Raw genomic sequence first — 13,485 nt, forward strand, 5'->3', positions numbered from 1 at the left:
CTCTCCCTCCCTCATTTTTATGACACCCTGTGGATTTTGTCACTCTGCGGTTCTTGGCATGCCTCGTGTAATACCATATCTCCGTTTCATAAAAGAAGGCAGTCATTCTCTTAGCAAATTCCCTTTCTCTCTGTCCATAACTCACAGCCAGCTTCATGTATTCCAAAATATGCTGCCTGTGTAGTGACATTGCAGAACTAAACCTTAAACGTAACATTTTTTGGTCTCAATAAATGACAACTTTGCCGTGTATTTTAATTTTTAAGGGAAAATTATTCACGTTGACTGAACATAGCACATTCATCAACAGGCAAAGGTTAAAGGGTCATTTCATGGGCGCCACTACCCCGCTATGGGTATATGGGCAGACCAATTATTTAACAGCTTTATATTATTGTCTGGATTCTCTGTTCTGATTGGCTGGTTGCTGTGCAGCACTAACCATCGTTCTTGAAAATATCTATTTAGCCACGGTAGCTTGCTGAAGCAGCAAAAAAATACACATGGTGCACTTTTAGAGCCTATTTGTCATGGCCATTGTACCAGCTAGGCAATCCATGGGTTCTAAAGGGCGATAGAGTGGAAAAGAACCAACCATTATGAAGCGTTTACAAGCCAATCAGAATAATTTATTCATACATTTATCATGTAGTTTCAGACACAGCATGGCATATGAAATTACCTTTAAACCAACAGAAATTCATGTCTTGGACATTATATATATCCTATTATATGCAGCATTATGCTAGTGTATAAATGTGTATATGCTACTAATAAAGGGGCAAAAAATTATTAGGACAGTAAGTAAGTTGAATTTATTCAACCTCGGGCTCATCCTGCCACTGCTGATGGCTTTCTGTACCCCAGCAGACCATAAAAGAGCAGAGGTCGGCAGTCCTGAACGGGTACTGAGCTGTGTGAGTGAGCCCAGCCCCGGTCCCCCCCGCTGGAATATTCAGACTGGCACAGCGTCCAAGAAAAGAAGAAGAAGGGAAAAAAAAAACAATAAACGCGTCTCCTCCATGCAGCCATGGTTTCCTAACCCTGCGGTATTTGGACGAGGGTCGCGGGGAGTCATCGTGCATTAAAAATGGGAGCTGTTATTAAAAAATACAGCGGCGAGGGACGGGAGTCGGCAGCATGGGCCGGCGGTGATGCGGCCCAGTGGGCCGGCTATTGATGTGGCCATTGCGAGACCACTTGAGAGGGTCACGTGACTTTATGGGAGCAGTCAGGTCGATGGCGATGACGGGTCTTTCAGTGCGCCCTGGGAGAGGTCCAAAAAAAGAAAGAGAGAGAGAGAGAGAAGAGGAAGATGGTTGACTAACCTCCCCCACATGCCCGTCAGGGCACCGCCACTCTCATGGTTTGTGGCCGCCACCATAGAAGGTTCCAGAAGGAATGGAGTGAGAGAGAGAGAGAGAGAGAGAGAGAGAGAGAGAGAGAGAGAGAGAGAAAAAAGAGGAGACGGGGGAGGGATGCTGGTGGCAGAAGAATATCCAGCACATGAAAGCAGCAGAAGCTGTGGGCAGATCTGGAAAAATGGATGTTTTGAAAAATGCTGAACTCCACAGCGAGCTTTGCCAAAAAAAAAAAAAAAAAAAACCCAAAGAGACAGAGAGGGGGAGAGCGGAAAATCTCAACTGAGCCCCAACGCGTGTGACGGAGGGGGTCGAGTGCTTGTGGTGGTGAAAAAAAGGGGGGAAAAAAGACCCTCTCCCTGTGGTTTGGGGGGTTAAATGGCAGAACATGCTCACACATTAAGATCCATCTGATCCCCGGATAACTAGGAAGGAGCTGCTCTGTTTATAATAGACCCCGGGGCGAAAAACAATATCTCAGAAAACCGCTCCCGCCTCTTTCATCACCCTCCAGCACAACTCAGCCCTCGCCGTGCCAAGTGATTAGACGTCGACTGCATCTGCTTTTTTTTTTTTTACTTAAAGGGTGGCAACAACCCAAGATTTCTGGTTATCCTACATGCTCTTTTTCCAAATATGCCGACCTTTATACCCTCACCCTGATAGGCTGCACAGTGGAGAAAGTGGAGAAGGGTGGTGTGTCATCAGAATTGGCGAAATTGCTATAACAGACGCAATGCATGTGGCTTGTTAGATAATATCAGGTCAAGTATGTCCCAAAGACTTACATAAAAAAGAACTTGACAGTTATATGAATCTATCTGCAAACGGTCTTTGTTGGTGTTTACGTATTTGTCACCAAAAAGACAGTCGTTAATGATGTTTTTATAAAATGGGAGGAGCCCGTGGTGATGATTGACATCTCTCATGCCACTTACTCGCTCGTTGTGGATGATTTAATTCCCCCTCCTGTCAATATTTCACTCGTGCAAAGTAGTGCTAGCAGTGTTGCCAGATATTTCAGCACACAAGAAAAAGCCACACAAAACTGATGAAACTATCTGATAAGAACTCAACTGCCACAACTACTTGACATATATTGCAGATATATTGCAGTTCCTCAATGGCTACTATCAACAAGCAATATTATCCAAAATATCAATTACAAATCCAGCCAATCTGGCAACACTTAGGACAAAAGTGTTTACCCAGATGTGGACGTTTTTTTGGGGGGGACCACACCCACTTCTAAACTAAACATGCACAACAAATATCAGCACTTTTATGAAAGAATTCTGATTCATTCAACGCGGCGTATCTTAAAATCCACCTGCGTGTGTTTCTGTGACTCCGTGTGTCTTCAAAGCCAGATATGCAACCTCAGAGGCCAGCGGCACCCCACAACAGCGGGGCCCCATTTACACACGTAAACATATCGCCAGACATGTTATGTTAATACAATCCTGCAATCTGGTGTGTTTTCATGGGAAGGAATTTTCGATACCTGCCAGACTGCCCATCTCGATCCGTGTAGCGTGAGCCTGAGGGCGTGGTTTCTTTATAGTGTGAGGCCGTGCGGCTGTGTCACCATTTTGCATTTGGAAGAAATCTCTCCCACGATTCATTTAAGACTCTGCTGCTATAAAAGGGTGTGTTTTTGAGTGTGGATTAAGGTATGGGAGACGGGGATAGGAACCGATGAGGGTGGAAGAGAGAGAGCGAGAGACTGTGCACATACAACGGCAGACCATGTGGGTGGGCAGACATATGTGGCTGGCAGGATTAGGAAGTGGTTGGCCACATCTTTTTATTACATAAATGTCTCTATAACAAGGTTCTTGTGGGATCATGGGCCCTCACACCAGGCCGCCACGTCTCAGAGCCACTTACTCGGCTGTCTCCCCTCAACCTCGCCCCGGAGTCCTTTACACTTAGCGTCAAAAGAGCCCGACATCAAATCCGCTTTTTTTTTTTTCATATCGAAAATTCAGAGTTTTTCCAGGTTTAATTGCTCCTGACCCAGAATGACGTGTTCCGTGGTATCACAGTCAGCATTGGTGTGCTCGTCCAAGCCCAGGGAAGTGACATAATGAAATAACACCTTACTTTTCATTTTTCATACTGACATCACCCTTAGGGCCCCGGCACGCTCGTGGCCACATCCTATAGGCTTTGGCGGCTGCAGAAGAGGAAACCGTGCAGCGAGCAGCGAAGATGCTGGCACTGGCCACTCCGTACTAAACAAGCATGAAATGTCATTACCTCCTTGCCGCTGCCAAGTCTTCTTTTTCGCTATTGGATTTTCTGGCCCATTTCTCTCTTGATCCAATTTAATCATGACCACTGGTGGCCATGTATAAATATATATGATTTAAGCAAATTTCTCCAGGAACCAGCACCATGGACAGGTCCTCGTTATTAATAAGGAACTACATGCTATTCATGCAGTTATTACATGGAATAAACACTAGAGAATGAGGGTTGAAAGACATCAACATGTTTTTGAACACTACTTGGACGTTAGGGTGATACAAAAGTTATCAGAATATTTCTGTAACGTAATGAAACGCCCGACATGTAACTCATATCTACACATTCAAATTGAGAGATCTAGTCAAAATAAAATATAGTTTGGTACGATGGTGACTGTAACTGTAGCTGTTCGTACAATCCAACCATCAAAATGTTCATTGTGCATTAAAGTCACCGCTGCATCCAAAAAGATACCTAAAATGTTTCTTTTTTTGATCATAAAGTACCGTTACATGCCAATTTTACTGTATAAGCAAGTATAAGCAAGTGGCTTCCCAGATAGCAACAGTTATTGATTCATTAGTTAATTGTAGTTAGAAAAGCTTAACATTTTTCATAATGTATATTTATGACAAAAATAGCAGTAGAAAAATAGGATTTTAAATATTCCTGTACTGTGTTTTTCCCTAGACTACAATTCGTGATGGTCTACCTCGACCAGTGCGCCTCACTGCTCGTGAATGAAAGGTGTTATCGTCGTTTCAGGCAGGGCTACAGAAATATCTGGTTCAAGGGTTTGACCATTAAGACACATTAATACCTGGCAGTGAAAGATGTACTCGGGCGTGCTTTTCTTGAACTTGATGTTCCACACCAGTGCTATGCCATCTGGCTCATGTGGGGCATCTTCGTTGTTGTTATACGACGCCACCAGCAGCTCCGGGTACTACAGGGCGGGTAAGAGAGAGGAAGAGGAAAAAGGAGAAGAAGATGATGGGAGGAGGTGGAAAATCAGAACACCGACAGGAACCAGAAGAAGAATCTGGAAAAAAGTGACAAAGATAAAAAGTGAAAAAGAAACACAAGGGACTGTCATTGCGTCATCAAATCTGTTTCCAATACATTTCTAGACATGCTATTTGTTCAATGGCAATAGAACATACAGACCTTGACACCATCTAACATGCACACATGCACACAGTTTGGAAATCCTTAGTTTTCATTAGTTTAACAGCCATTAACTCCACACAGTCATAAACAACTGAATTGTCACATGAAAGGAATCGAAGTCACATGAAAGCGCCTATCAGCTTGGGCCAGGCTGATGAGCAGGTGGTGACACACACATCGCCGCGGCATAGCCTACCTGTGGGGACCAGTCCAGACAGGTGATGACCCGGTGCTTGGACCAGCGTTCATCGTAGAACAGGCGGTTGAAGGACAGGCTAGTCCCACTCTGCATGTCTCTGACAATTCAACACACACACACACACACACGTAGCTTTACATCATCGCTGCGCCTTGATGTCATTTGGCAAGCATGTTATTAATTACGTACTTTACTATCTCGACCTGTTTTTCAGCGGTCTTTCCAAACGTCCATGCATTGGCTTAATTTGTAATGTCAATTGGGCATTTGGAGGGGTGAGAACCCTTATTAAACAAGTAATGAAACAAAAAAATATGATTTAACACTGAACAAACTGAAGCAATTTGTGACTAAAAGGCAAATTTCTGACAATGAGTCTACACAAAGGGTTGGATAGAAACGCATGCATGACCACGCACACAAGCAGGATCTCACCCCTCTTTGTCGTCCAGGTCTCTGCCGCCGTAGTCGAAGAAGATGTTGGAGTCTTCGGCGAGTGCGCGCTCCATCACGCGGATGCCGCGCTCGAAGAAAACCAGGAACTCCTCCGAGTGGAGCGCCTGGCGCTTTTCCTCCTCGGTCAGTTCTCTGGGGTGGCCTGCAACACACACACACACACACACACACACACACACACACGCATATAACACACATGGCCAAACACATGGACACTGAGAGAGGGAAACAAATATTTCCATTGAATGTGCACAAGATGCTCATTTAAATTTCACGGCTATCAAGCTATATATTCAGATAAAATCTGTCCATTATTATTAATATAGAACATTTTAAGTATTTTTGTTACTATTGCTAAATAAATATCCTTCATCCTTCATGAATTATGTAGATTTACTATTTTCCATGTAAAATCCGTAAAAATATTAGGCCAAATAAAAAAACCAAATAATAAAATAATCACAACTGTTGTGAGAAATGACAAATCAAATGCAAATACCATGCTACTTAAATGCATTAAAAATATATATCATTTATAGAATGAATGTGCACTACTTCCTATATTATTGCAATGTGATGCTGACATTCTAAATAACTACACATTGGAACAATTAAATGGAACATAAAAATGCTGTTTCTGTTCAAATCAAACTGAAGCCAAAATGAAAAACATCTTGTTTTTAATCCCTAATTTTTTCGTTCATTTAACATTTTTATGATCACAGAATAGTTTTCACCTGAGTGCAGGACAAAAAAAAAAAAAAAAAAAAAGAAATCAAAGAGAATAATGAAATAAATAAAACACAAAAAAAACAAATCTGCCAAATCACAAGGTGCTCTCAGCCTTATCCGGCGTAATTACGGCACAGGCTGAACTCGGGGGATTGATGTAATCCAGTTCCTCTCAATTCCTCTCCGGACTATTAGGGGGGCCTTCACTTTGATCTGGACCCACTTGGTTCGTGTGGCCCGTCTTTTTTTTTCGTCTTCGCTCAAACAACTCGTAAGGAATACAAAGGGTTGATCAAAGTCCCCGGCGAGAGACAAAGGCCCCATATGCTTTTATAGGCCGGCACTGACAAGGCCCCTTTCTAACCCCTCTCTAGTTATTTACTACACACTCCGGCCACAAAGGATGCTCTCTCTGCCTGCGTTTGAAGTCCCCTAAAGGGAGGTCAAGTGACACATTTTTTAATCAGCCCTGACCCGGAGCGCTGCGAGCTGATAAGTCGAGAAGCCCGGGAGATTGGCATCCGATACGGCGCGGCGGGGGTCACACGCGAGTGGGCGTCGGCGGGTTTATCCTGCGACACTTTCGGGCCGCCCGACGCGTGAGACCGCCGGTGCCGAGTCAGACGTGGCCAAGCGTCGCGAACGCGGCCCGAACAGGCGGCCCATTATCACGCGGGAGTAATTAAATACGAGCAATACTCCACTGCTCCTACACACGGGGACGTTCCTGTTTATGCTCAATGCTAAAGACGGATTCGAATGGAGAAAGCGTGTGTGAGACTGGTAAAAGTTATAAAGTTGTCTATATGATGTCTCATTAGTCTGGCCTCTTTCTGAATAAACACTTTACTTGACTTTGATGTCTTTTTGATGCTCAAAATCAGTTGCGATGTAAATAATGTACGGAAATATGTGGATATGTCAGCTGAAACGTTTGAAATGTAAATCCTTATTTTTGTCCGTATAAGCAGCATAAATGAACTTTTGTTTCTGTAGCAAAGAGAACATGTTTAACTACAGTGGGTACGAAAAGTATTCAGACCCCCTTACATTTTTCACTCATTTTCATTTTCCTCCTCATGAATGTCCACACAGCACCTCATATTGACAGAAAAACACAGAACTGAAATGTAACATGGTCCTAAGTATTCAGACCCTTTGCTGTGACACTCATAAATGTCCATATCCTCTGATCGTCCTTGAGATGGTTCTACACCTTCATTTGAGTCCAGTTGTATTTGATTCTACTGGTTGGACTTGGTTATGAAAGCCACACCCCTGTCTATATAAGACCTTACAGCTCACAATGCACGTCGGAGCAAATGAGGATCATGAGGTCAAAGGAACTGCCAGAAGAGCTCAGAGACAGAATTGTGGCAAAAACAAAAATCTGCTGCACAAGAGCACAGAGGCCTCCATAATCTTTAAATGGAAGACGTTTGGGACGACCACAACCCTTCCTAGAGCTGGCCGTCCGGCAAAATATTGGGGCAGAGTTTGTTAAAAAGAGGACGCCAAGGTGGTGAGAAATAAGATTCTCTGGACTGATGAGAGCGAGATAGAACATTTTGGCTTTAAATCGAGGCGGTATGTGTGGAGAATACCAGGCACTGCTCGTCACCTGTCCAATACAGTCCCAACAGTGAAGCATGGTGGTGGCAGCATCATGCTGTGGGGGTGTTCTGCAGCTGCAGGGACAGGACGACTGGTTGCAATCAAGGGAAAGATGAAGGGACATCCTGGACTAAACCCTTCTCCAGAGAGCTCAGGACCTAAAGTCCAGGTGTGAAAAACTCGCATCTTTCCTAAAAAGACTCGCAGCTGCATTAGATCAAAAGGGAGCTTCTTCTAAATACTGAGAAAACGGTCTGAATACTTAGCACCATGTGATATTCAGTTTTTCTTTGATAATAAATCTGTCAATATGATGTGCTGTGTGGACATTAATGAGGGAAAAAATGAACTTAAAGGATTTTAGAAAATGGCTGCAATATAACAAAGAGTGAAAAATATAAGGGGGTCTGATTACTTTCTGTATTGGTTTCTTATGGTTAAATGAACAATATTGGACAAGATTTAAGTAGGTTTTGTGACGTCACCCACCTTTTTTCCAGCAATGATGCCCAATCCAGAGGCACCCAAACAGGCCTGAACCACGATGCTCAAGTTTCACTCATGAGATCAGGTTCTAATGCTGCAATGCGTTCTCCAAGCCAAAGAGCAAAGCTCCAAATCTTGCTACAAACACCACTGGAGCTCAGTGTTCTTCTTCCAGTTGGTGTACCTGATAGGCACTCGCCTATGAACCAGACGGCCACGAAGTGAAACCCCACTTACTACCATTGTGTCCACAGGAAAGACACTTATTGTGAGCCACTCTGGAGAGAAAGTTAACGTTAGTTCGAATCCTTTAGTGCTGGTTTTGTATGCAGCGTAAACAGCTCTGTTTCTGATGTGCTCAGAATGCCCCAGTGTCAAGGTTCACTTGGGAGTGCTCACTGCAGAGAGTCACATACGTCTGATATTAATAATAATATCTCATCATTTTCCTCTCGTTCGTTCTCCTTGTCTAATTTAAATATTTTGGTCATTGGGAATCTGGGAAAACTCTCCACCGCAGCACAATCTGGAACCGTTGTTGCCGGCTTCATCTTGGCTAATTGCGGCCTTTGTTCCTTTGATACCCTTCTGAAAGCCTCTCTCTCTCTCTCTCTCTCTCCCTAAAATAAATACATCAGCAGCCAGCCGATCACCGATCAGCGACTTCCTGTCTGTCAAAACACTGTTCGCTTACAAATCCGCAACACCGGCCTTGTGTTGGACCGGCACCCGCTCAACAGATACCAGACGGCCACCTGAACCCCACGCCGTCGGGAGGTGGGATTACGCGGCGCTCGTCGGGCCCGGCGGTGCTGCGAGCGATTACATCTGGCCAAGCCGGCACACACGGGAGTCAAACGCAGCAAATGTGTCCCAGGTGGAGGAGTTTGTGAACGTGCCGAAGGGAACACACACACACACACACACACACACGCTCACACAAACCTTCCTTTTTGTCCTTGTGGTCCTCTTCTTCCTGTTGGTCCGCCTCGAGGTCGACTTTGGGCTCTGTGATCTCTTCGTCCTCCTCTTCTTCCTCTGTGGAGAGGGGGGGGGGGGGGGGTTCGACAGTTACTTCTGAACAGCCACCACACTTCCTGCCCCGACCACAGCAACCCCCCCCCTGCTAAAATAAATACAACTGATGACGGCTCGGCCAGAGGAGGACAAGAAGAAGGCCTGTTGTCCACTATGTCCACCACCTTCCTCCCGCACACGGCCAGGTTACGAAGCCGGACGCTTTGCTGTAAAATGCCCTGGCTCGGCTTCGTACCGCCGCCATATCTCGAAGCGGAGCCAAAGACAAGCCAGAAATTAGTGCAACCCTCCCTCCCCCCACCCCCCGATTTTCTCGAGTTCGGAACATGTGTCCCGCACGTGTACAAAGCGGGCCCTTGATCAGAGAGGATGGGGTACGGATAGCAGGAAGTGCCGCGGTGATCGCTTCTCTCCCTCTCTCTGCGCTCCTAACCTCTCGGGCCTCGGAGGATTTCCCCCCCCCTAATTAACCCGGGCCCCCCCCCCCCTAACTCGGTTACAGGGTCTGGAACCCGCCCCTCGGCATCAACAGGCACCTGCTTTCTCTCCCAGCCCCCCCCCCGCCCGGGGTTGAGCCGGGGTGGACAAGTGTTGCTAACCCTCTACGCCGCCCAGCCCCCCCCCCCTGCCGCTAAGAACCACCACCAGCCAACCCCCCAGATGGGTAGCGGGGGCTTCCCCTCCGGCCCCCAGACGCTTCACACCCCCGCGGACACCTGCGGCCGAGAACGTGTAAACACCAGGCCGTCCGCATGCAGGCACGCACCAGCATACATGGGACCTCTGTGGGACGGCTGGCCGAGTTGACCCCGCCGTGCCAGAGGTTAACTGGCAGGGGTCACGGTGACAGTAGGCGTCCAGTTCACAGGAGGAAGTGCAGACGCGCACACACACACACACACACACACACACCAGAGCGGTCTGCTTTCCCCCACCCCCAGTGGTCCAACGCTGCCCATATTTACTACGCTGGCTGCGTTTCAGACCCAAAATTGCAAGGATTTGAAACCAAAAGCGTGGTGGCTAAGACGTAATTGGCAGATTAGGGCATAATAAACGAACTCCCCGCGGCCGTAAGATGTGCAGCTCTCATGGTTCAAGTTCAATCGGCAATTTGCAGTGAAACGTCTCTGACTATTGCTGGTTATTGCCGGGCTCGTTGCATACGGAGGGCCGGCGTGGGCTCGGGGTTTTTGGGGACAGCCTTCAGGGTGGCGTCTAACTATGCCATTCACACGTCCCAGTTACCTCGCCACATTGGAAAGGTCATTTATTATCAATTTTTAATTACCAGCACGCACTCTCTAATCGACTGCCAACTTAATACTAGCTGCATTGAGAGGGAAACTATTTTTACTGAGGAGAGAAGATCAACCAAAATATGGGTTCATGCTACAATATGCTAAAATTAACGCAACACAGGAATCTTCCTTCTCAACCAAGGGTGATCACTTTATATCTATTATTATGGCCCAGTGATATGAAGCGATAATAACACACAAACTACAGATCCCACAATGCAGTGCTTCAGTTGCCTTGCCGAATGTGATCTTTACGCTGCAGATGAACTGTGCAGGCGGAGTTTAGTGCGTAGGGTGCTCAGTTTGTCAGCAAAGTGCGCACTGCATTATAGGATCTGTAGGTTGTGTGTTATCGATGCTTATCTGGCCTCCTGATATATTCTCTATATTGAATATTCTGTCTCAAGAACAGTTTATGAAAGAAAGTGAAGTGATTGTCACATGTGATAGACAGCAGCACACGGTGCACACAGTGAAATTTGTCCTCTGCATTTAACCAATCACCCTGAGTGAGCAGTGGGCAGCCATGACAGGCACCCGGGGAGCAGTGTGTGGGGACGGTGCTTTGCTCAGTGGTGCTTTGCTCAGTGCCGGTTCGGGATTCGCACCGGCAACCTTCTTATTACAAGGCCGCTTGCTTCACCGTTAGGCCACCACTGCCCTATGTTGATAGCTAACATCCAAATGCACCCACACCAGTGTCTGCCGCAACATGCAATGGAAAGTTAATCCGACAGCTGAAAAAATGTCACTATCTGTGATATCTAAAATTTCAAATTCAAATTTTATTAGTACATACATAGTCATTCACGGTATGATATGCAGTGAAATGCTTTGCCGACTGCTACAGACCTCAATTTTGCAAATATTGCAAGTATACAATGAACCAATATGAAAATGTTGCAAACATAGCCAAATATTACACTTTTATGTCTTTAACATAAAAACATAAAATATGTGCAACAGGTAGGGTGAAGGTCAGCTCAGTCGGTAGAGCATCAGACTTGTAATCTGAGGGTCCAGGGTTCAAGTCCCTGTTCAGGTGAATTGTTGTGTTACTACTGAGTACATAGAGAATCGTTACCATTATCTACGACAGTCAAACTTTGGGTGTTAGTAGCCTAGTGGGTAACACACTCGCCCGTGAACCAGAAGACCCAGGTTCAAACCCCACTTACTACCATTTTGTCCCTGAGCAAGACACTTAACCCTGAGTGTCTCCAGGCGGGACTGTCCCTGTCACTACTGATTGTAAGTCGCTCTGGATAAGGGCGTCTGGTAAATGCCGTAAATGTACATGTAAATGCTTAAATAGCTTAGACACTAATGGCAAAATGGACAGTCAGTAGAGTAGCAAGCAAGGACAGAGTTTGGTTTCGACCGCTGATGCCAGACCAGGCTTCTGGAGCCTCTCTGGTTTATAGCTGAGCGTGACCCAGCCTGGGAGCCAGAAACCGAGAAGAACCGAGAAGAACAGAGGAGCCGTCGGGCATGGCCGGGCGGCCAACCAGACGAGCCACGGCAGACTGCTGCTGACTCCATCAGCCCCCCCACCATCTCCGCATTTCGCCCCTCTTCTTTCCTCTGACAAGGCGGAGAGATGCTCCTCGCGCATAATCTGCTAGGAGTTCTGGGGAGGGGGAGGGGTAGTGTAAGAAATACGAGAAGCTACACGGCCCAGAGTTAGGATGCATCGCGAAAAGCTCCAAGAGAGACGAGCTCGAGAGAGAGAGAGTGAAAAGGCAGGCGAGAAATAGCTTTTCCTTCGGGTCTCTGACCCAACGTGACCGGGTCTGCAGCGGCACGTGGTGAGTCCCAGGCCGGAGGATGGCAGGAGAGGAGAAAACAAGCCGTGATTCACGACCTCGGCTGCAGGACGTCGGGTTAACCGGCGACCTTAGGAGCCATCGCCGCAGGCCGAGAGATTCTGCGGCTTCCTGTGCCGTTCCCAGACAATGCATTTTTCCCCCCCAAACACCGGATCAGTTCATAAATCACCGTACGAGACGGAACCCACATGATTTGTCTGACATTTCAGCGGGCTGCAGCCAGCTGCATCAAACCGGTCCCGAAGAGTATAAAATATTTTACATATTTCTTTTCTTCTTATACTTTATCTTGTTTTTTACTAGGGTGGTAGTAGCCTAGTAGGTAACACACTCACCTACGAACCAGAAGACCCAGGTTCAAACCCCACTTACTACCATCGTGTCCATGAGCAAGACACTTAACCCTGAGTGTCTCCAGGGGGGGACTGTCCCTGTAACTACTGATTGTAAGTCGCTCTGGATAAGGGCGTCTGGTAAATGCCGTAAACGTAAAATGTAAATGTAGGTATTACGGATTTAGTATTATTACCATGCCGGTAGAAGCGAGGGGGACAAACGCCCTCAAAGACTAAAAGTTTTGGATGGAAAGGACGTGTGCCACACCCGTGAGCATTAGTTCCGGGGTAGAGCGGTGAAAGGACAAGATAAGTAGGAGCTTTAAGTCCGACTCTCCCCTGCGCGGATTTAATCCCGAGCCGCGACTTGCCCCCGCCTTCCTACCTGCCGCTTAATAGCAACTCTCACAGCACGGCGACGCATTAAAGTCCGATCCGTCTCCGCCCGCCAGACTGATAATGACATCCTCCGCCGCCTCCGGAATCCTCGCGCCGATGGCCGAGCGCTAGCTGCTCTACGGTCGCACTTATCGTTGTGGGAGACGCACGTGGCTTCGGCCCATGGCGCAACAAACCGCATGACCCCCTGCTGCCGGAGCAGGATAATCTCTGATTTGACCGTATGATGGGCCCAGACGTGGCCGTTGTGGAGTTCTCGAGGTCCACGGTACGTTACCCACCGAGGGCGCGAGTTCTACGCCGGTGCACCGC

General features: G+C 46.8%; 1 protein-coding gene across 4 annotated transcripts in view; it reads right to left on the bottom strand.

Moving 5' to 3' along the window:
• The window catches only part of dync1i1a (dynein cytoplasmic 1 intermediate chain 1a), a 54,673-nt gene that overhangs the window by 17,625 nt on the left and 23,563 nt on the right, over positions 1 to 13,485 (bottom strand). For all 4 annotated transcript variants that reach the window (XM_028964278.1, XM_028964277.1, XM_028964279.1 and 1 more), the window contains 4 exons: positions 9,217 to 9,309; positions 5,419 to 5,581; positions 4,981 to 5,080; positions 4,435 to 4,560 (listed from right to left, as the gene is read on the bottom strand). In XM_028964278.1, coding sequence (XP_028820111.1) covers positions 4,435 to 4,560; positions 4,981 to 5,080; positions 5,419 to 5,581; positions 9,217 to 9,309 — 482 coding nt within the window. The remainder of the gene's footprint in view (positions 1 to 4,434; positions 4,561 to 4,980; positions 5,081 to 5,418; positions 5,582 to 9,216; positions 9,310 to 13,485) is intronic.

The sequence above is a fragment of the Denticeps clupeoides genome, chromosome 20, assembly GCF_900700375.1.
Source record: "Denticeps clupeoides chromosome 20, fDenClu1.1, whole genome shotgun sequence".
NCBI lineage: Eukaryota > Metazoa > Chordata > Actinopteri > Clupeiformes > Denticipitidae > Denticeps > Denticeps clupeoides.